The following is a 23212-nucleotide window of genomic DNA, read 5'->3' on the forward strand; positions in this document are numbered from 1 at the left end:
CATCAATCTTCATATTTTATATATTCCACTTCATATCTTACACGGGACTTCGATGCTACTAAACATACAATTGCAGAATTTGCAGCATTTTCAATATCTGAATCCTCGTTTGAACCCATTTTAACAACGTTTGTTATTTAATTTCTCCTAGTACTGCTGTTGTTCTGTTATAAACACTAATACCTAGCGTGTTCAAACAAATCGTAAACGGATCCCCTCTCCACAAAATACATGTTCAAAACTAACATTAAAAAATTGTTTTTTTATCAAAGTGAATAAAACGTTGTACGTTCGTAACTTCATATTACAATAGAAGACTGGTTATCATACTCGGCCTGCGGCCTTGTTTGACAACTTTTCAATCTCGTGTTTTAATATGAAACGTTACGATACTCACATCGTAAGCAACTATTACCGGCAGAGTCGTTGCCCAGGGTGCGCCATAGCAGGCTGGTCTAATCTACACCCGCGATGTGCTATGATAGAGATTCTTGGGATGCCACAGGGGAACCGGAGCTCTCGGAGAAAACTCCTGTGTTACCTGGACCATGGGTTTTTCCAAAGCGAGTTATAAATCGGGGGTATACTAGGGGTTGAACCCGGGCCTACAGGATTACAAGTTTAGTGATCTAGCACAGTTATATGTTTCTTAATAAGACGCTTTATAAAGAAGAGTCTTATTTGAAAATTGCGTTTTCTGTAACTGTAAATTCAAGTAATTAATAAATGTCTGTAAACCCTTTCTTGTTTTTTTTTATTCTGTTAATGCAGTCATGTCAATAAAGGAGCAAGCGCGCGCTTTAGAGCTCAGGAGAGCCTGAGCGCTTTACAGCCGAAAGGAAAGAGACAGACGAAAGAGGTAGCATATGCCGCTTGGTCGAGCTATATTCAGGGATGGCCAGCACTGTTTCAATAGGTAAAGGGAAGAGAACTTATTAAAACTGTTTCCATGCTAATTTCTAGATTTGTCTGAGAAGTATGAGTGCATTATAAGAATGTAAGTTTTAATTTTAATGCTCATTTTTCACAAGTTTGATATTTTTTATTCAAAAGAAATATTTTCTCAACTTTTTGTATATAAAAGTGAAATTTTCAGGTATAGGCCTATTTATTTAGAAGCCTTACAGAATATTTTCGTAAATCTAATACACCGTATATATGTATTACTGAAGACAGTATATTGAAAATTTTGAAAATATTCGCCTGGAAACTGTTTGTAAGGAAATGAATTAACAAAGCAACTACTGTTACATCATAAGCAAAAGATACATATGTCTATGTGTTGTATAGCTTCAGCATATTTCGAGAAAATAATTTAATATTCCGATGATAGGAAGTTGCTCACCAATATCACCTTAAAAGCATAATGCGATGAGAGTTTTGTTATGGAATATTAGTTGCACTTAAAACATATACAGCACCTAGGTAACTTTGTTTTGTACTGTAATATTAGTTTATTGATTACTTTTATAAGGCTAAAGGTACCATCAATACCAATTCCAACTTATAATGTCATACTCAATCTCTTTTTTTGGGATATTACTTTCTTTATGAATGATATGTTTCATCCATTTAGTACAGTATAGTTGTACTACTATGGAATTTATGTGAATATTCCTTCTTAACTCTTTATTATGTTATTAACATTTAAAACGCAAATACAATATTAAGAAATTGGTATTAGCAGCGAAATCCGGTTGCGAATACCAGCTATAACGGCTGGGGGGATCATCGTGCTAACCACACGATACCTCCATTCTGGTTGAATGATCATCCACCTCTGCTTCGACATGTGGGCGTGAGGCCAACAGCCGGCTGGTCGGTCTAGGCCCTTTACGGGCTGTAGCGCCACGGATTATTATTATTATTTTTGTTTTACATACAATATAGAAAGAAGCCATATAAAAATAACGACATAAAATTTTACATTCCGTTTGAAGTTTGTGCACCACTGTTTTCTTAATCCAACAGGCTGCTTATTCATATATACAACCCTTCCTCTTTCCATACTTGGCGCTTGATGCCCGCGCACGACGTCAAGGTCAGAAAAATACGCTTGCTTTGACATCACTGAGTTAATGTAACATTTCAGCTTATCTCACTTTTGGGGTTAAGTATTATTGTTTAGCATTTCCGTTCTGAGTAGTTGGCAATAGTATTTAGTATGCCGTGATAGATAGAAGTTTGTTTTTTTAAGTTCATTACAAGGAAACATAATATCTTAGTGCTGTGTTTTGTAATAATTATCATTTACGTAAACAATTCGGTTTCGCAAGTTATTTAATTTTATTACTTGAATTATCTTATTTATTTGCACTCGTGGTGTCATCTTATTAGCATAATTTCACGAGTCCGAAGCTCGTGAAATTATCAGTACGATGAAACAGCACTCTTGCAATTACCACAGACTATTTCGTTTATATGACGTCATTTCATTTTCGGCCAATGAAGTGTAATGAAATTTTGAATTCCAACCAATCACAGTCATACATCGCGATAATTTCTGCAGCTCGATTTATCACTATCAATTTATCGCATGGTCGTTCCTTTGTTTAGTCGGTGTCGCCAACTGTTTCCACGTAAATCGATGAGCATGAATCGAAAGTGCGAAATGCTACTTCCACATCTACATCTTTATCTTCTAATTACATGTTCATTGTATCTAAAGGAAAATGCCACTCCTTCATAACAATTGTTCATTTAATGAATGTATTAATCAGGTTATTTGTAATTATACTACTTATAAAATGTTTAAATTGAATTATGATTTCAGCAAATAATGAAAATGTATTTGTTATAATAACAAGCGCAGTAGGCCTACATGTAATTAACATTTTTAAACCTGTATTTCGTTTTTCTCAATTGGCATTACTGGATAACATCCACTTTCTTTATTGCAGTAATCGTTATTCATCTATTTCGACTTCACAATATCTAGTAAATAGGTTAAGTATTAATAAAGATACAATTATTAACATTTTGTGAGTGAATTTTAGGGATATATTATTTACATTTTTTATTTTATTCACGAAATAGTCCCAATAAATGTTACTCGAGGTCTGAGATTACTATAGATAATTCTACTCTTAATATACAAGATTTCCTGTAGGGCAAGTATAAGTAGGGACTAGTATTTCATTTAACTTCGCTTTCATCTGCAGAGATCATTCAGCATTGAAATTCTACATGAGCGAGAAATGGTCGAAAATGTATCCCTGGCGCCCTTTATCAAGAAGAGGGTTCTTTTACGTGGCTTGACATGGGCATCTCAGCTTTATTTTCCTCCCAGAGGATTTCACGGACTACATGTAATTATTGGAACGACATTTTTAATAACTTGCTTACTGCGACACTTAACATTACACTTTTCATCAAACCACCATTTTGGGTTTGAAGCAGCAGCTTGATATTGACACTTTGTAGATGTTGTATGATTATTCTTATATATTTCTATTTATTGATGAGGAAGATAATATAATTTATCTAATATAATTAGTATATTTGACTTCCAATCAAAAAGTTTGTATAAACAAGATAAATAATTATATTAACAAGATATTCTATTATAATAATTATGTAAACCATGCTAAGGATTTTAAAACATATCGCCCTTGGCCGCGTTTCAACTCGCGATCATCGAATGCAGTGGCTAGCTGGTCACAACTAGACGATCGAGAACGATGCAAAACAAGTAAACATAGGGAAATCAATGTCCTCGTCTGTGTTTTGAGTCATCAGGCTGGCATCTAGTCTGGCCGTATTGCTCAGTACTGATGATTATTCAGTACGGCAGTATTTCATTTAAATGCTCGTTATTTTTGTTCACTCATTTGTAATCTGATTCGAATCTCCTGCGCTCTTCTTCATTTTAATGATAAGTTAGAGCATTAGGCCTACTATCCTCTGTAGTCATGAGAGATTTTTCAAAACAATTCTGAATTACAAATAATTATTTCATACGTGTGCACATATACAGGTATTGATATTTTTTTTATAAATATAAGGCAACAGTCTAAGGGCTCTGTATGATTTTCTATATGATTTTACTTTCACTGTCTGGCTTAAAGAGGACTGGATCCTGGAGGGATCCATGCACTTAGGCTCACAATGGCAATTACCATCACAAATCTTAGGATAAGCCACGAGGAATGCGCATCATGACTGACGAACTATCCAGCGACACTCAAATACAAGTGATGCTCTATTTTTCGAAACGGAGATGATAATGAATGGGTAATTGTGAAGAGTGTTGAAGTGACGAGGGAAAACCATCACAACCTTGGTTTAATGTAGCACATATTACACAATTCCGCCACCGACGATTTTGAACTCGGTTTCTCGACCGTCATAAGTCAGCGCTCTGCCGAGTTAAGGCTGCTTGACAATAAATCGGGAACGGAAACGACAACGAGAATAGAAATACATTTATTTTAACATTATTTTCGTTCTCATTGTCGTTTCCGTTCCCGGTTTATTGTGAACTAGCCTTTACCTACGACCGCCGCCGGAGTTTTTAAATTCCGGAAAGGTTAGAGCTATCGTTAATTTCCTATGTAAATTGCGGAGCAAACTGATGACTGCTGCATGTAAATTGCGGAGAATGGGAGAGATGGGGCTACACGTAAATTTTGGAATAGGGGAAAGAAGCTATCAAAATGGTGGATGGCATTAAAGCTAGATTAACAATTTCCTTCCCACTTTTTCAGATTTAGGACTGACAGGTTTAATCGGAAACCTGGTGTGTTTAAACTTTCTTTACAATTTGCAGCTATATTACTGACATAGGCTAGATTAGATTAGGTTAGTTTACACTACATTACGTTACGTTAACGGAAATTTCATGGCTGTGATTTCGGTATTCCCCTCGCTGTCCCGCTAGACCAGGCATGCTAGAAATGAGACACTGAATGTGCAGTGTATATGCGCGAGATTGCCGGTCTGTGCAGATCTCATCATTCATACGTTGCTCTTACCAGTTCTTAGCTGGAGGGGTGTACAATAATCTATTCTGCGCTTCTAGTGATGGATTAACTTGACATTTGGACATTATAAACACACTTAGCAGAAGAAAAATAAACACAATTATTGCCATTGTCTATATTTGACAATTGTAACACGAGAAACATTAGGCTTACTCAGTTATACTTAATAAAGCAGTGGTTTGTAAAACATCTTTTACTAACATGATTTGTATACAGTATTTGAACAAAATATAAATATTGCAATAATTTCGAAACAACAAAGAAAAGAATACAGTATTTTATTTTATGTAGTAGGTACTAATTATTTTAAAATAATACTCTTTCATTGTTCAAGTATAAAAGCGTAGTTCACAAGCTGTGAAGCGACGACATTCTCTGTATATCAGGTTTAAAGACTTATCAAGTAAGTATATTAACATAATATAGTGACGTTAGATGGAAAATTTGCCATATATATTTTTTCAGAAAAATTTTCCGGCTTGCAAATAGCTGCTTTCTTCGCTCCCTTACAACCTCAAGAGTCTCACATGTAGCTATTCCTCACTCAATTTTCTCATCACTTATCAGCTTATCAAATTAAAGTCGTATGTCGTCTAATTTTAGTACAGACTCCAAAATAACGGTATTGTCACATTTGTTTTGCCATGAGAGTACTGATTAAGAAATAAGCGCAGGCGAATATAATAATATTTTGAGAACTCTACTAATCTAATCTAAATTGTCACAACACTGTTAGCTCGACATGGGTTCATGGAAGCCGTTCATTTTAAAATAACGACGAAATATTGTTGGCTGAGAAAAACATTATAATAATATTATGTTATGTGACATGTGATTTTTCTTCACCACCCGTACTGAAACTGTGTTACTGAAACAAAAGCTGATATGCTACTGCAGGTTCTTTACAACCCTGTCGCGCTCCTCTCCAAGCCGATTAACTCCCTTCAGGTATGGGAGTCAGATTGCTGCAAAACAGCGCTTACAACCGGTTTATATTCGACCGGTTGCAGATCAACCGGTGAGGTTGGACATTCGTTCGAATATCCGGCCTTGAAGCGGTTGCGCCTGGCTAGACAGAACCACAGATATAGAGGACAAAATACCAAGCGCGCCATACAGTAACTCTGATGGCATGTCGTAACTACACAAGTTAGCTACCTACAAGCGGAAGCGTGGGGAGGGAAGGAAGCTTCCCAGTCAACTTTCTTCTTTCCCTCACACGCAGATAGGTTTTACAAGATAACGAATGGCTTATACTAAACTATTTTTAGATGAGATGTTCGGAACAGTTGACTGTACATTGTATTTAAACGATGAGAACGTTAATTCCTTTTTGATGCCACCAATGAAGATTTCAGTTATGAACTTGTACAGTAATACAGTAGTCTGAGTAGAGTGTGAGCAAAAATAACTATCAAGGCAGTGTAAATAACGATGCATTTGATATCCAGTCTAGTCTAGGTGGCAAGAATGAAAGGAAACCCAGTAAAAAGACCTCGAAATATGAATAGATAACGTCCCGCTAACGGTCCTCATACGTCTTAAATAAAGTTATACAGACTGTAGCGATGTATAGAACAAGATCAACCATGCAATCCAGCGATGAATCGAGAGAGGGGGGTGAGAAGTACCGAGGGAGAAATTCCCCACGGAGCTCAAAATCCCTCTCTATCTCCTGCCAGATATTTCATTTACTTATTTTAAGTTCCTTTGATAGGGCTAAATTATAAATAATTTATTATGTGAAATTCTTCATTGATTGTCACAATTTTCATTTAATCACTTTCTGTATGTGAATAACATAAGATAAATTAAGTGTAAGTTATTCACATTCAAAAAGTGATTATACAAAGATTGTGACAGTCAGAGAAGGATTTTACATAATAAACTATTTATACGAGTACACATGACTTGTCGATTCAACATGTTCTCAAAAAAAAAAAGAAAAAGCGGCAAGTTAGTATATAAATTATTTAAAATAGTTTATTATGCCGTCAAATAGTGTGTATAAATAATAGTGACTTTCTTCCTGATTTGACATCTTTCTAGTTTAAAAACTGTTACAAGTGAGCCAACGGCGTAGCTCAGATGGTAGCGCGTTTGTCTGCAGATCCGGAGTTGTGCTCGGGCGTGGTTCGATTCCAACTTGGGCTAATTACCTGGTACCCGTATGGTTTTTCCGGGATTTTTCCCAACCTTAATGAGAAAGTTAGGTAATCTATGGCGAAACCTTGGCCTCATCTAGTTATCGTCAGTTCCATCGACTCTAAATAACCCAGTATTTGATGCAGCGTCGTTAAATAGCCAAGTAAAAAAACTGTCACAAATAACAAACTAGGCCAGAGGTTCCCTACTGGTAGTCTTCGAACCCCCGAGGTCCATGAGAGCCATCGAGGGAGCCCATGGAACTAATTTATAAGGAAATTTTCCACTCATAATGTCCATGTTATCAGCTGAAAAATCCTGCCTGATTGTGTACGGTAGCCTAGTTAGGAGATTTTTTGGTACAGGCCTACTTGAATACTGAATATTAGTGATTAAATTTACGACTGTTGGCAAGTCGAGCTGAAGACATTTCTGGAGTCTAGTCACTAATAAATTTTTACCAGAAGTGCAACTTAATGAAGGATACAAGTTTCTTCAGCTATTGAATGCAATAATTTATTGTTATAAATTAATGCTTCAAAATTCCTTAGTCCATTTAAACCATATATTTTAGTAATTTGGTATAGCATCTTTTTTTTCGAGAAGATATTCAACTAATAGTCTTTAATTACTCCAGTAATTACAAAAAGTAAACGTAACCAGTTATTAATTGTGCTTTTATTCTTACTTCGAACTGTTACATTTAGAGATCAAACTTTTTTGTTTCTTTTTCTTCCTTCATTTTTGTTCATTATCTTTCTGAACTTATGAAACTCCCTAGTGAGTGACATATACTTACTTACAAATGGCTTTTAAGGAACCCGCAGATTCATTGCCGCGCTCACATAAGTCCGCCATCGGTCCCTATCCTGAGCAAGATTAATCCAGTCCCTATCATCATATCCCACCTCCTTCAAATCCACTTTAATATTATCCACCCATCTACGTCTCGGCCTCCCCAAAGATCTTTTTCCCTCCTGTCTCCCAACTAACACTCTATATGCATTTCTGGATTCGCCCATAAGTGCTACATGCCCTGTCCATCTCAAACGTCTGGATTTAATGTTTCTAATTATGTCAGGTAAGGAATAAAATGCATACATTCTGAGTTGTGTAACTTTCTCCATTCTTCTGTAACTTCATCCCTCTTAGCCCCAAATATTTTCCTAAGAACCTTATTCTCAAACACCCTTAATCTCTGTTCATCTCTCAAAGTGAGCGTCCAAGTTTCACAACCATACAGAACAACCGGTAATATAACTGTTTTATAAATTCTAACTTTCAGATTTTTTGACAGCAGACTAGATGACAAAAGCTTCTCAACCGAATGACAGGCATTTCCCATATTTATTCTGCGTTAATTTCCTCTCCAGTGTCATTTATATTTGTTACTGTTGCTCCAAGATATTTGAATTTTTCCACCTCTTCGAAGGATAAATCTCCAATTTTTATAGTTCCACTTCTTATAATATTCTGGTCACGAGACATAATCATACACTTTGTCTTCGGGATTTACTTTCAAACCTATCGCTTTACTTGCTTCAAGTACAATTTCCGTGTTTTCCCTAATCGTTTGTGAATTTTTTCCCAACATATTCATGTCATCTGCATAGACAAGAACCTGATGTAACCCGTTCAATTCCAAATCCTCTCTGTTATCCTGAACTTTCCTAAAGGCATATTCTAGAGCGAAGTTAAAAAAGCAAAAGTGGTAGTGCATCTCCTTGCTTTAGCCCGCAGTGAATTGGAAAAGTATCAGAAACTGGCCTATACGGACTCTGCTATAAGTTTCACTAAAACACATTTCAATTAATCGAACTAGTTTCTTGGGAATACCAATTTCAATAAAAGAATATTATATAAAACGTCTCTTTTAACCGAGTCATATGCCTTTTTGATATCCATGAATAACTGATGTACTGTACCCTTACACTCCCATTTTTCTCCAATATCTGTCGAATACAAAAATCTTATCAATAGTCGATCTATTACGCTTAAAATCACACTGATGATCCTCAATAATTTCACCTACATATGGAGTTAATTTTAGTATATGTAAATTCAAAATAAATGGTATAATATATTTAAACTGTTTATGGTGGCTATATTATGTTCTTAAAAAAGCATCCTTCTAACCCATTCGTCCTCTGTTCTCTTACAGAATCAGAGAAGAATTTTGCTCCTTCGTCCCAAGAAGGGAGAGCAATAACCTCCTGGTGACAAGCAACAATTCATCGCTGTTCTTTCATCCGTCAGATGCCGGTGGGGACTCCAGTAAACGCAATAAGGACAGTGTAGCAACTACCACAAGACAATCTATCACACAGAATCCAAGCATCTATTTCCGAGCGACTATCTAGTTCAAACATCACCCAAGCAATGCGAGTAATCTATCATTCTTTTTAAACAAAACATGTCCACATTCTCTCTCTCCTGCGCGAACACAAATGAAGATATACTCGATGTTAAGCGTGATACATCGCGTTGGACCAGGTGAGCTGTAATTCGTAGTGGTATTACATAAAAAGCGTATTTCAAACTGAAATACAGCTCTCCTGAAATACAGCACAAATTGGGAACCATAACTTCTCACAGAATACAAAAGCAATCTACTCAAACTCTAGGATAAAATGCAAATTTAATACATCTCTGGAGCACGCAGTGACAAAAATGTACTGTAAGTTATTTTAGTGGTTATATATATATCAGACATTTCGTATAAAATATCCTTCCAAATCTGCTCGATAGGATCGATTATCAGTGAAGAATCGCAGTGCAGTTTTAACGTCTATAAGAAATTATGTCAAACACAATTTCTATTAGTAAATCTGCTTATTAACTTATAAAATTGTTAACTCCGTTAAAGTTCTAATTGCGTGTGAAGTTTTCCTTCAAGTAACAACAATGCCAAATTCTGGATACCACAGACACTGCTAAATTGCCTTCAATTTTATTGAAGTAAGTAAAACAGTGAGGTTTTCATCAGTGTTGTATCTTTATTTTTTTAATTCTAGAAAGACCTTCATTCTTAAAAACAAGATATGAAACTGCTTTTCAAGAAACTCGATATGTTTTTAGACGCCTTAAATATATTGTTTTAAAATCTGTTGCATGTATCAAAACTGCTTGAATAAGTTTCCATCATAGTTGGGTGTTATGCCTATTGATGTCATCTGTGAAACAAGATTACCTGAAGACATCGCTCAAGCCAAGACAGACTTCATTTGTGCTTCACTCATGAGACGACAGAGAATTTTGTTCAGCTGAGGACCATGGAGACAATGAGTACAGTCTGGTATTCTACTGATGACATGTCGGCAGTGGAGAATGCAACTTTCAGCAGTCCATCGTCGTCTCTGGAAGCTGTCACGGACGTGGAGGACACAACCACGTGGCTCGCGGAGATCTGGAACTTCTCAGCGCCCAACTCTACGGGAGTCAACAACACAGATGGGCCACATTGCGACACCGACAAACCCATCCTGCTCATCATTACACAGGTAACTCTGTTTGTAGATTTACTTGTTTTAAGTATCTGATCAGTTGATCACGTAACGTCCATTTGGCTATATTGAATAAATTATAATATTTGATCAAAATAAACATTTCACTCAACACCTTCCTTCCACAATTTAAAACATGTAATTTATGACAGTTCTGTTAAGCTAGTTGTGCTGTTTTCACCAGTCATGTATCTTAGATAGTTGAAACGATTCTTCAATATCACTTCCATTTTATTCCTTATTTCTTATGTGTACAGTTAGGGGTGAGCTTTGACGTATATCCATATCAGCCGACGGCGTAACTCAGTAGGCTAAGGCACATGCCTACCGATCCAGAGTTCCGCTCGGGGGCGGGTTAGATTTCCGCTTGGGCTGATTTATCTAGTTGGGTTTTTTCCTAATCGTAAGCCAAATGTCTGGTAATCTACGGCGAATCCTCGGTCTCATCTCGCCAAATACTCTCTCGCTATCACCAATCTTGTGGACGCTAAAGAATCTAATAGTCGATACAGCGTCGTTAAATAATCAATTAAAAAGATACATTAATATCTGGATCGTTAAGCCAACATAGAGCCCACTGTATATGATGTATGAATATTATACTTTGTTGTAATGTATAATACAATATAGTATACTGAGTTTACAATTTAAAAAGCCCGCCAAATCTATAGCCTTTCTCGGCTAGTCGGCTGGGGACGGACAGACAACTCACTGGTTACACTGACGTTGCTAAATTAACAGTGTTGATATTACCTCATAGAAAGTGTTGGAAATGTTACCCTCGCTATGCAAATATATATATATATATATATATATATATATATATATATATATATATATATATTGTATACGTTTTAAATACGAGTATTATTGTTCATTCCTTGAAGTTTGGTCACTGGAATGCTTTAAATCTAGAACTGGATATTTTCTTTCAATTCTCCCATTGCAAAGGAGTTTATTATATAATATTGTCTTTAAAACAAACGGTGTACTTATTTGGACTTTGGAATTGAGAACTGAGTTGATAGTTACAGAATTATTTTGGAACCAGTCCCTCTTATTTCGTAAGTTTCTCAAAATACTGGTTCAGAATTATTTCATTGTACCAATATGAATTTATATTCTCTATAAAGAAAATATTGAACCAGTTATTCTTTTTGCACTAATAGCTCTTCAAACACCAACTTTCGGATCATGTATCTGTCTTTCATGACTGTCGCTGTTTACACGATCCGTTCAGGTGAAACCACGACTCATCGAAGAAAAACTAAAGCTATGGATCTATTAATCCTTCATTCACAGAGTCAATAAACCACTCAACATAAGTATTCATTAATCAAAATCTCTTGGTTATAAAATCTGCACTTCTGTAATTTGGTAGGACGTTAGCTTCAGTAATCTCATCCCTTCAAGGTACTGATACATCAATTCTTTCTCCTAATTTCAGATGTAATTTATTTGATGACAGCTTTGGATTTTGACCAATTTCGTCGACTTAAAATTTATCAATATTTTCATTCCATGTGTATCTTTTTCTTTCTAAAACTATTATCGTCACATTAAATTTCTTAACTAACAGTTCAATTCCACATCTTGTGGAGGGGTTAAATGTAGGATGTCTTAGAATAGACTCACATCGAGAACGGGCAACGAAATCGTATTTCAAGGAAATACGCTTTGTTTAACATTTAGGCGCATCATTCTGCTCGAAAGGTACATAAAACGTAGCTGACTTCAATGTTATCATGGCATGAGCGTGTTATGTTACACCAGTCAAGAACTGTAATTTTCTTTAATATGAATGGTTTCACCTAACCTATACATGCTGAACACGAAAATAAAAGTTAAAAGTTCATAACACATCACATTTTTATGTTATAAATAAATGAATCAGCTACTATCCGATTATGTTGACAATACTACTACATTGAAGATAGATATTGTCAAAGTTTTAGCTTGGCTAAGATTGGGGGCATGGAAGGGTAATAAAATTGTCAACGAAGAAGGACAGCGCCTTTGTCCACTGTGCGGAGAAAAGGACTCCTATAGACATATTTTATTGCAGTGTGTCGAATTGGAACAAATACGGAGAAAATATCTACCACCCTCGATGCTAGGTCAGAATAGGAATTCGCTTTCATGTCTTGACCTCATGGGGAATAGAGAATACGAGCAAAAGACTGGATTGTTCCTCTTGAAGGCGAAAAAGATTAGAACTTCAGCTGTTGAAATTTGTGATGCGAACTGACGAAAGGATAATGGTATCTATTCAATTATACACTTCTATGTCTGTTTCAGGTTAGGATATATTATATAATGTGTTTTCTTTGTACCATTTTTATTTTAATCTGTGTTCTTTTGGAGAGTGGTTGGATCTAATCATAGGTGAGGGGGGTGAAACCTACAAAGTAGGACTTGTTTTAGGTACAAAGCACGTACGGTCAGAAGACCCGTTCGTTGGATTTAAGAGAAAATTATTACGATAATATAACATCTGTATGTATAATATTACTCCATAAATCTATCTATCTATCTATCTATCTATATCTATCTATCTATCTATCTATCTATCCACCCGTCTGTCTGCCTATCTATCTATCTATCTATCTATCTATCTATCTATCTATCTATCTATCTATCTATCTATCTATCTATCTATCTATCTATCTATCTATCTATTTATCCACCCACCTACCCACCACCCATCCATCTATCTATCCATCCATTAATCTATCTATCTATCTATCTATCTATCTATCTATCTATCTATCTATCTATCTATCTATCTATCTATCTATCTATCTATCTATCTATCTATCTATACTGTATGTATCTATCTATATCTATCTCTCTCTCTATATATATATATATCTATCTATCTATCTATCTATCTATCTATCTATCTATCCATCCATCCACCCGTCTATCTGTCTGCCTATCTATCTATCTATCTATCTATCTATCTATCTATCTATCTAACTATCTATCTATCTATAAGCCTAAAAGCAAGAGAAATTGCAGTCGTCGTAAGCCTAGATGTTAAAGGTGCTTTCGATTCCGCGTGGTGGCCTAGTATCTTATATTCTCTTAAAGAACTCAGATGCCCAAGAAATCTATACAACTTAGTTAAATCCTATTTTAATGAAAGAACTGTAGTAATGACAACCAACAGCGTAAAATTAGAAAGAGAAGCCAGTAAAGGCTGCCCACAAGGATCGTGTATTGGGCCGACTCTGTGGAATATTTTGTATAATTCCTTACTGAACCTTAACTTCATGAAACGAACAAAAGCGGTAGCGTTTGCAGACGATTTAATATTAATAATCAAGGCAGACAATGTAGTTGAAGCAGAAAATTACACGAATATGGAAATCAAAAAAATAGCTACATGGGCTGAAAGAACAAAGATAATCTTCAATGAAGAGAAATCTAAGGTAATGTTAATATCGAGAAGGAAACGAAAAGAAAAAAAAGAAATCAACATCTACCTAAATAACAAACGGCTGGAACAAATCACGAAGATGAAATATCTAGGAATAATCCTCGATGACAAGTTTAAATTCAGTGAACATGTAAACTACGCAGTTGAAAGATGTGCTAAATTAATCCATACTTTATCCAGATCAGCCAAAATAACTTGGGGACTTCAACATAAAGCTCTGATGACGATATATAAGGGAGCCATACTACCTCTCTTGCTATATGGAGCACCAGTATGGGCTGAAGCTATGAAGTACGATTCTAATAAAGCGAAATATACTAGAGTACAAAGACTAATCAACATAAGGATATCAAAAGCCTTTCGCACAACATCTACCGAAGCTCTGTGTATGCTGTCAGGAATAACTCCCATTACCATAAAAATTGAGGAGGCACTTAAATTATACAACATAATGAAAGGAAGAGTAAAAAACCAAACTTACACCATAGACCGAGAAGTGGAAATCAGAAACTGGCCTCACCCAGCAGACGCTGTCAAGATCAACGAGGGATCAGAAGATATGGACTACACCCTTCAAATATTCACGGATGGGAGTAAGAGTGAGTATGGAGTTGGAGCAGGTATCGCCATCTTCGTCAGAAATGAACTCACCAACCAATTAAAATTCAAACTAAATTACAGATGTTCCAACAATCAAGCCGAGCAGGTAGCAATCATTAAAGCACTGGAAGCAATAGAAACAATTGACATCAGGGACAACAGACCACGCACAGCAGCAATTCTCACAGACAGCAGAATAACAATAGACTCCTTAAAGAACAATCACAACCACAAATATCTTATAGAAGAAATCAGGAAGAAAGTCTTAATTTTGGAGAAAGTAAACTGGACGATAGAATTCTTCTGGATCAAGGCCCACGTCGGAACATACGGTAATGAACTTGCGGATCGACTAGCGAAGGCAGCGGCACGAAACAAGGATGCAGCAGTATGTTATGATAAAATACCAAAAAGTATCATTCAAACTGAAATAGAGGAAGAAGGAAAACTAAAATGGCAGAAAGAATGGGACGACACCACAAAGGCAGCGATAATAAAATCCTACTTTCCTAATGTAAAAGAGCGGCTTAAGATGGAATTAAATATTACAGGCATCTTCACGTCAATGGTGACAGGACACGGGATGACTAGAGCCTACCTCCATCGATTCAAGTTACTGGAGATTGCAACATGTCCGTGTAATAGTGGAGGTCAGACTGTAGATCACTTGCTGTATGATTGCACAATATTAAGAAAACAAAGGGGAATTCTAAGAAACAGCATCTCGAAGACAGCAAGTTGGCCACCTAACAAATATCAACTTATAAAATTTCATCTTCAACCATTCATTGCCTTTATAAATTCAATAGATTTTGAACAATTGTAGCAATGCATTTATAACTAGGATACACACATTTATCATTCAATTTTTATGCAATTATCAATTTGTTAAAAAAAATCCAATTGCAATATATTCCAAACATGTATATATACTTTCTTTTCTTTTTATTTAGGTTAAGCCATATATATGTATTTGTATTAATTCTCTATCTTCCTTAGGTAATATCAATGTATCCAAATGTATATTTATCGTAGGAAACGGAAAATCTAAAACATGTAGTATTACTCTGTAATGGAGCATGTTGTTCAATAAAAAAAATAAATAAATAATAATCTATCTATCTATCTATCTATCTATCTATCTATCTATCTATCTATCCATCCATCCATCCATCCATCGATCTATCTATCTAGTTTTTACTGTCAGAGAGTTCTTGTGACCCTACAGGTGCTGTACAGCGTGGTGTGTCTGGTGGGGTTGCTAGGCAACACGCTCGTGATCTACGTGGTGGTGCGTTTCTCCAAGATGCAGACTGTAACCAACATGTACATCGTGAACCTGGCTGTCGCCGACGAGTGCTTTCTGATCGGTATCCCGTTCCTGCTCACCACGATGAGTCGGCAGTCATGGCCGTTCGGCAACATCATGTGCAAGGCCTACATGACCACCACCAGCATCAACCAGTTCACCAGCTCAATATTCCTCACCATCATGAGCGCTGATCGCTACATCGCAGTGTGCCATCCTATATCTTCACCCAAGATCAGAACACCTTTCATCAGCAAGGTAATACATAAAAAAAACATTGGTTGTGTGGGTTCCTGGACATGTACAGTAAGTATCAGAGGTATAAACGAGGCTGATTTTTTCCCTCAACTATCCCTAATGAACCAGAAACCTCAGTACGTAGGAAGCAGTACTGTCTTAGCTGGACAATAACTGTTTTCACAATAAAAGTATTTGGACTATGGTTGTTTTATGAAAACCACTGAAAATTTTCACTTGTATAATATAGGCCTATAATGTTTTCTCTCTCTCTCTCTCTCTCTCTCTAACAACTACTTCAGTAGAAGTACTACGTGTTCAATTCGAAGTGTGTCATGGCTCGCTGTATGTCGTCATGTGGCTAGCCGATGAGCCTAGAGAATTCAATCTTCCTACATTTCCGCAGAGGCGTATTACTTATGTGACAGAGAAGTTGCCTGGCAAGTACGGCGTTCATTCAGAAGAGTACTTACCGATACGTACCGTAACGCCGGTAGTGGCAGGAATGTGAACTGTTTGGAAACACGTACTGAGGTGAGATTTTTCTTACTGTCGGGATATGGGGAGAGGGTTAAGACGATTACTTACGTATAGTATTTGTTGACATTAACTTCGACGGTCAACATGGACACGGAGCATTGGATTTGTGTTGTGGAATGTTGCCGTACGCAACCGATGATAATAAATACCCTGAGTACGACTTGCCCGCGCAAAACACAGTTGAAAGAGGTTATGATAGAACACAGACCGTACAGGCCGCCACCTGTTGCTACGACGTTCAAGTTATACAGTACACGATCTCAAGTTCAGATTGAACGCCTTGATTAATAGGCAACTTCTCTGACATAAAAGCTGAAACTCGCTTCAAATCGCTGACTCACCAACATTAACGTCATGACACACTTTGAAATGAACACCCAGTATATGGCCGCTACAATACGCTCCCCGCAAGCTTAATAGCTCAAATTTGCATTTTTGGACTATGGTTCTTTTTGAAAAAATCCTCAATTAAACAAATTTCATCTTTTCCTCTTGCCTCCCAGTATTTATCCGAGAGAGTGGTACTCGACAGAGACGAGCAACTGTTGAGGTAGATGGTGTCCATAATGGTATCCTGATTGCAGAGTGTACATTTGGGGCTTTGTAGAATACCAATGGGGTGCAAGTGTTTAGTCAAGTAGTCATCTCCCATAGCTAGCCGAAAATTCTCTTAAATAAATAATACAATATAAATACACACATTTCCTCATAATCTTACACAGGTGATGTAAAACAATAAAGTTGAGCAGACATACGTAAACAGAGATCTTCGAACGGAAGCACTCTGAAAGCGGGCGAGCGGGCAGAAACCTTTGCTGTTCCGGCAGGAAGCAACAGAGCAATATGAAGATGGGGGTAAAAGGGGGAGTTACAGAGCAGGATGAAGGGTTAAAGTCGGCCCTAGAAATTGTATTTGAATCGAGATAGGCTACATGTGCGACAAATTCTTTTAAATTGTTAAATTAATTTAGGACAAGAGTCTAATATTCACTTGATGTTTCCTTCACGTTCAGTTCTAATTGTTTCTATATCGAAGAGCACAAAATAAAATTTAGAAAAACTCTTTTATTTACAGACTACTTAAAAGCATTTGAGAAAGTATCAATTCATATATTATGGAATATTTTTAAAAACAGAGGCATACCATTATGTTAATTGACGTTATGAAAAATATGTATGGAAAAACAAATTTAAAGAAAATAATAAAAGAAAGCCGACAGCAATTTATGGTGGTGTAAGACAAAGTTGTTCTTTATTAAGCGCTTTTTTAATTTGTATATAAATGAAGTAGTCAGAGTTTGGAAAATCAAAGTGGAAGGAGGAATTAATGTAGCAGGAACAATAATTTTATTAAGGCCATGATGTTTGCAGACAACAAACGAAGATGACTTGCAAAGAATGTCGTGTTGCCTGAGATTTGTTAATAAAGAATTTAAAATGAAAATATCCACCACAAAAACAAAAACGGTGCACTTCAAAGACACAAACATAACCATTTAGTTCGAAAATGACTCTGGATATCGAAATTATAGACCAAGTATCGCAGATCACATAATATCTCGTACCAAAATTAAGATGACATAAATAGTCAAAATATAACACCACATAACAGGGATATTACATTATATTACAATGCTGACTTAAATATAAAGCAAGGAAAGACTATAATCTTAATAAAGCTTTATAAATCTAAGGAAATACCAACTCTTACATACGGATCAGAAACCTGAATACTAACGGGAAGACATACGTCCGGAATACAAGCAGCAGAAATGAGATTCCTCAGATTAGTAACTGGCTGCACAAAACTTAAAAATAAACATACTGACATCTTAATATTATATTTGTATTAATTCAATTTCAAATAGGGACTTCATTCATTCATTCATTCATTCATTCATACTTTTCTGCCCTAGGGCATGTCTTTCACTGCAAACCCAGATTTCTCCAATTTTTCCTGCTTTCTGTCTTCCTTTTAGTCTCCGCACACGATCTTAATGTCGTCTACATTTGATATTTCCTTTTGCCCCGAAATTTTCTCCCGTTCACCATTCTTTCCAGTGCATCATTGATTGGGCAGTTTCTTCTTAGCCAGTGACCAAGCCAATTCCTTTTTCTCTTTCTGATCAGTTTCAGCATCATTCTTTCTTCACGCACTCTTTCTTGCACAGCATTTCTTATTCTGTATGTCCATTTCACACGCTCCATACCCACATTTCAAATGCTTGTAGTCGCTTTTCTCTTAGCCGTAATGTCCATATTTCTACCCCATACAGTACCTTACTCCACACAAAGCACTACACTAGTATCTTTCTTAGTTCTTTCTTCCAGAGGTCCGTAGAAGATCCTCCTTTTTCCATTAAAAGCTTTCTTTGTTATTGCTATTCTCTTTTGACTTTCTGGCAGCAGCTCATGTTACTGCTTATAATACACCCCAAGTATTTGAAGCTATCCAATTGTTCATTGTCTCATCACGAATTTTCGCGTTTACCTTCTTAATTTTTCTTTCGATAACCATGGCCTGCTTCTTGTTTGCATTTATCTTCATCCAATACTGCTCACAGCTGTCATTTAACACCAGTATATATCCCTTCGTGTAATTTCCTCTCCTGCTAAGAACGTCATATCAGCTGCAAATCTTATACATTTGAGTCTTCTTCCTCCTACTATCACCCCTGCCATGTTCTGAAAATAGTTCTTCATTAAATCTCCAAGTAGATGTTGAACATGGTAGTCATAGACGGCATCCTTGTCGTACTCCTCTTCCTAATTTACTTCTTTCTAACATTTATTTTCCTATCCTGACTTTGACTCGTTTCATATAAAGATTCTGAACAGCTTCTAGGGAGTATGTAATGTATTTCTATGATCTGTTGTTCCTCAGTCGTTTCTAAAACCACACTGGTAATCTCCAAGTATGTCATCAGTGTACACTTTTATACGCATAATAGTTATAGTCGGGACGCTGTTATTCCCGGCATGACTCCTTCTCTTTGCTTACGTCTAAGGAAGTCAAGGCTCTATAAAGTCTAAGTAGGTAGTATCGTTCGCCATTTTTGGTCTTTCGTTGCCGAGCTACCAGACGAAGGATCTATTTTGCCACAACGTTAAACATTATCATGTCATAGCTCCTATGATAATAAATCAAACGCACTGTAATTCAGCAAATAACTGAGCGGCAAATAACGTCCTCGTGTGCTTTTTGCGAACGCCAACGAAAGAGCCAAAATGGCGGGCGATTATATATAAGTATTTATCCAGCCTTAGGAAATGCTTAACATCTTCATTAGCGAATCACAAGACGCACACGTTTAAATGTAGCCGACCTGCAACATGATTGGCTGCCGGAAATTAGAGCGACAGGACTATAATAATTGAATGTCTCTGTAGTCTTTGCGGTTTAAATTACTACAGTTTTTGTGTATCGAACATAATATTGCTGTCCGACATTTCTTCCTTATTCCGTACTGCTGTAATCAAATTAGAAACATCACGAACTAGTGAATGTATTATTTCTGTGCGCAGGTGGTGAGTCTGACGGCGTGGACGGCCAGTGCGCTGCTGATGGTGCCCATCTTCATGTACGCCAGCACCATGGACAGCGAGCAGGAGCAGACGTCCACGTCCTGCAACATCTTGTGGCCAGAAAGCGAACATATCAGCGGGCAGGCCGCCTTCACTCTGTACTCCTTCATCCTGGGCTTCGCTATCCCCCTGATGCTCATCTTCGTCTTCTACTTCCTGGTTATCCGCAAGTTGAAGACGGTGGGGCCCAAGAACAAGTCAAAAGAGAAGAAAAAATCCCACCGGAAGGTCACCAAGCTTGTCCTTACGGTCATAGCCGTCTACGTCCTCTGCTGGCTTCCTTACTGGATTACTCAGGTCACTACTCTATTACCTTCAGAGATATGAGGCTATCAACTGCAAAACTTGCCTTATCCAAAATTAAAAAAAAAAATGAGTTACATATGGAATGTTGTACTTCTTGCAGCTCTCTATCTACTGATATAGTCGGTTTGTGCAAATCTTGTCCAATTCCTTTTCCATAGAGCTCAGAAAACTACTATAAAATGCAAAACTGTCCATATCCATAACAGTTTTTCCTGTTTTCTGACAAATTACTTTACCTGGATAAGGCGAGTTTGCATTGATACCCTCATATAGTAAGGAAATGAATAAGTTCTTCAAAGAACACTCCTATTCAAACTGTATCCATTTTAATATTTCGATTTTCTGAAAACTGGCGTAAAAGTTTTAATTTTAACACTCATTCTTAAAACATTTACAGATTTTGAATGGATAATTATAAGAATAGTTTCTTATTCTTATTTTTTCAATTTATTCTTTCATTGTTCCTCTTTGAAATTGTATATCGCATATTACTATAGTAAAATTATACCCATGTTAACTTCATGTTTTTCTGATGAGACGGCGCGGCGGGGTGTAATATGTATAAGTCTTATTTTAACAATTATTTTCCGTGAATTTAGTTTTTCCATTAAAAAGGGCCTTTTCTCAGTTTCTATTTAATCTATAAAGCTGGAATTAATTGTTTATTTGGATGTTTTACACACATAGAAACAATGTTCTTGAAATTTGTTAAATTTTGGCGATGTTAGATGGGGTAATGTACTGAAAATCGTTGACAAAATATACGAATGGAAAAAATATATATTTTTCATTGTCAATAAGGAAATAAGAAAAACTGTTGTTTCAATATAAAGTCAAGTTATCTGTTCATGAACTACAAAATAGCTGTTGCCTATCTTCAACATTTTGTTTTTAGAAAAAGTTCCTTAAGTAAGACATAATTTAACTTTGTCGAGATAAACAATTCTGCATTGGTAAACTGAAGAAGTTTTCTTTTATTTTCAAACAGGTGGCACTGATCTTCACCCCTCCGAACGTTTGCCAGCCGATCATCAGTTTCACGATATTCCTGTTAGCGGGCTTCCTGAGCTATTCGAACTCGGCCATGAACCCGATCTTGTACGCCTTCCTGAGCGACAACTTCAAGAAGAGCTTCCTCAAGGCCTGCACGTGCGCGGCTGGCAAGGACGTCAACGCCACACTCCACATGGAGAACAGCGTGTTCCCACGACGCCATCACCGCCAGGCCGGATCAGAGAGGCTCAAGCTGCCCCTGGGCGGCCAAGGGGGCGGCGGCGCGAAGAGCGGCACATCCGGCGACGAGGATGGTGAGCGGGGGCCTCTGGTCAGCAGAGCGGATCCCTCGACCACCGCGATCACCATGACTTCGAGGTCCAACATCACGGTCAGCAGCGACACCAAAGACCCGGCCAGCAAGGATTCTGTCTGCAGGGAGACGGTGCTGAAGAATGGACAGCAACCCACGCAAGTATAGGAGGCACTAGGGCCCTCAGCTTCCTCCTCCACCTCCCAGTTATCGGCGACGGAAATAACTTGTGACTGAGAGCGGAAGGAGGAATATGGGTTCAAAAAAACTGTGCTCAAAAAGTGTCAGAGACATGAGAACTCCTTTCAAATTGGGATTTGTACTGAAAAACTCGTGCAGAAGTAATTGACGGAGAAGAGTTCAAGTGTGGATATATTTTATTTCGTATGAAATGACGCCAACTTTAACTTCTAAGCGATAGAAATCCATATCAATTTAACTTATCATCAGGGTATCAGTACTGTGAATGAATTTATAACAACATTTTGTTTCCGCTACAAATTTTTAAAAAGCAGAAATAAATTCTGTGAACTAAAATCTTATAATTACTTTACATGCTAGTAAAATCTGAAATAAGACTTAAATTATTACTTCACCAGAAATATAGCAGGAAACATTCAAACTAAAATAAATTGTAATTATTCCGGAAGAACAACCAAATACGCATCTTCTTATATGTTCAACATCCGTCGCGATTCATGAAACTTAGATTTATTTAGAAACTTTCTGTTTCTTTCCATACAAAGTCATTCACAAAGTTGTTTTTTTTTAACTTAAAACTCGTCTGGTATTGAATCGTTTACCAAACATCATCTGTTTTGAGATATGGGAAATTTTTTCATGTAAGGTTCAAAATATTGGAGTGTAAGAGAAGACTGTGGCACTTACAGCTTCATTTTGTATTTGAAATTTTACCTGTAGGGGGAACTTGCCTTACAAAATATAAATTAGTGATAAAAACCAAATTTCAGTGGGATAACAATCATTATTGCAACAAAAGCAGAAATTTGAACATGATCTATAATTGCACTGAAATTCAAACAAAAACTGTCCATCTTCAATGAACATCTTCCATGTTTCTTGCTCCACATTCCAATAAATACTTCAAACTTTGGTGCAGATATTACATTTTGCATTGCAACATCTGCATTTTTAGTGAAGTGGCTTGCATTTAAGTCACAGTTTTCCTTTGTAGGTTTGGATGTATCAGTAGGTTACTACCATTCCTTAAACTGTAGCATTACGAAATATTAGATT

General features: G+C 36.7%; 1 protein-coding gene across 3 annotated transcripts in view; it reads left to right on the forward strand.

Moving 5' to 3' along the window:
* Nucleotides 1-22873, forward strand: part of LOC138704814 (somatostatin receptor type 2-like) — a 175015-nt gene extending 152142 nt beyond the window's left edge. For all 3 annotated transcript variants that reach the window (XM_069833094.1, XM_069833095.1, XM_069833093.1), the window contains exons 2-5: nt 9289-10627; nt 15901-16239; nt 20284-20640; nt 21638-22873. In XM_069833094.1, the coding sequence (XP_069689195.1) occupies nt 10400-10627; nt 15901-16239; nt 20284-20640; nt 21638-22123 (1410 nt within the window). In that variant the 5' untranslated portion in view covers nt 9289-10399 and the 3' untranslated portion in view covers nt 22124-22873. The remainder of the gene's footprint in view (nt 1-9288; nt 10628-15900; nt 16240-20283; nt 20641-21637) is intronic.
* Nucleotides 22874-23212: the final 339 nt, after the last annotated feature.

The sequence above is a fragment of the Periplaneta americana genome, chromosome 8, assembly GCF_040183065.1.
Source record: "Periplaneta americana isolate PAMFEO1 chromosome 8, P.americana_PAMFEO1_priV1, whole genome shotgun sequence".
Lineage (NCBI taxonomy): Eukaryota > Metazoa > Arthropoda > Insecta > Blattodea > Blattidae > Periplaneta > Periplaneta americana.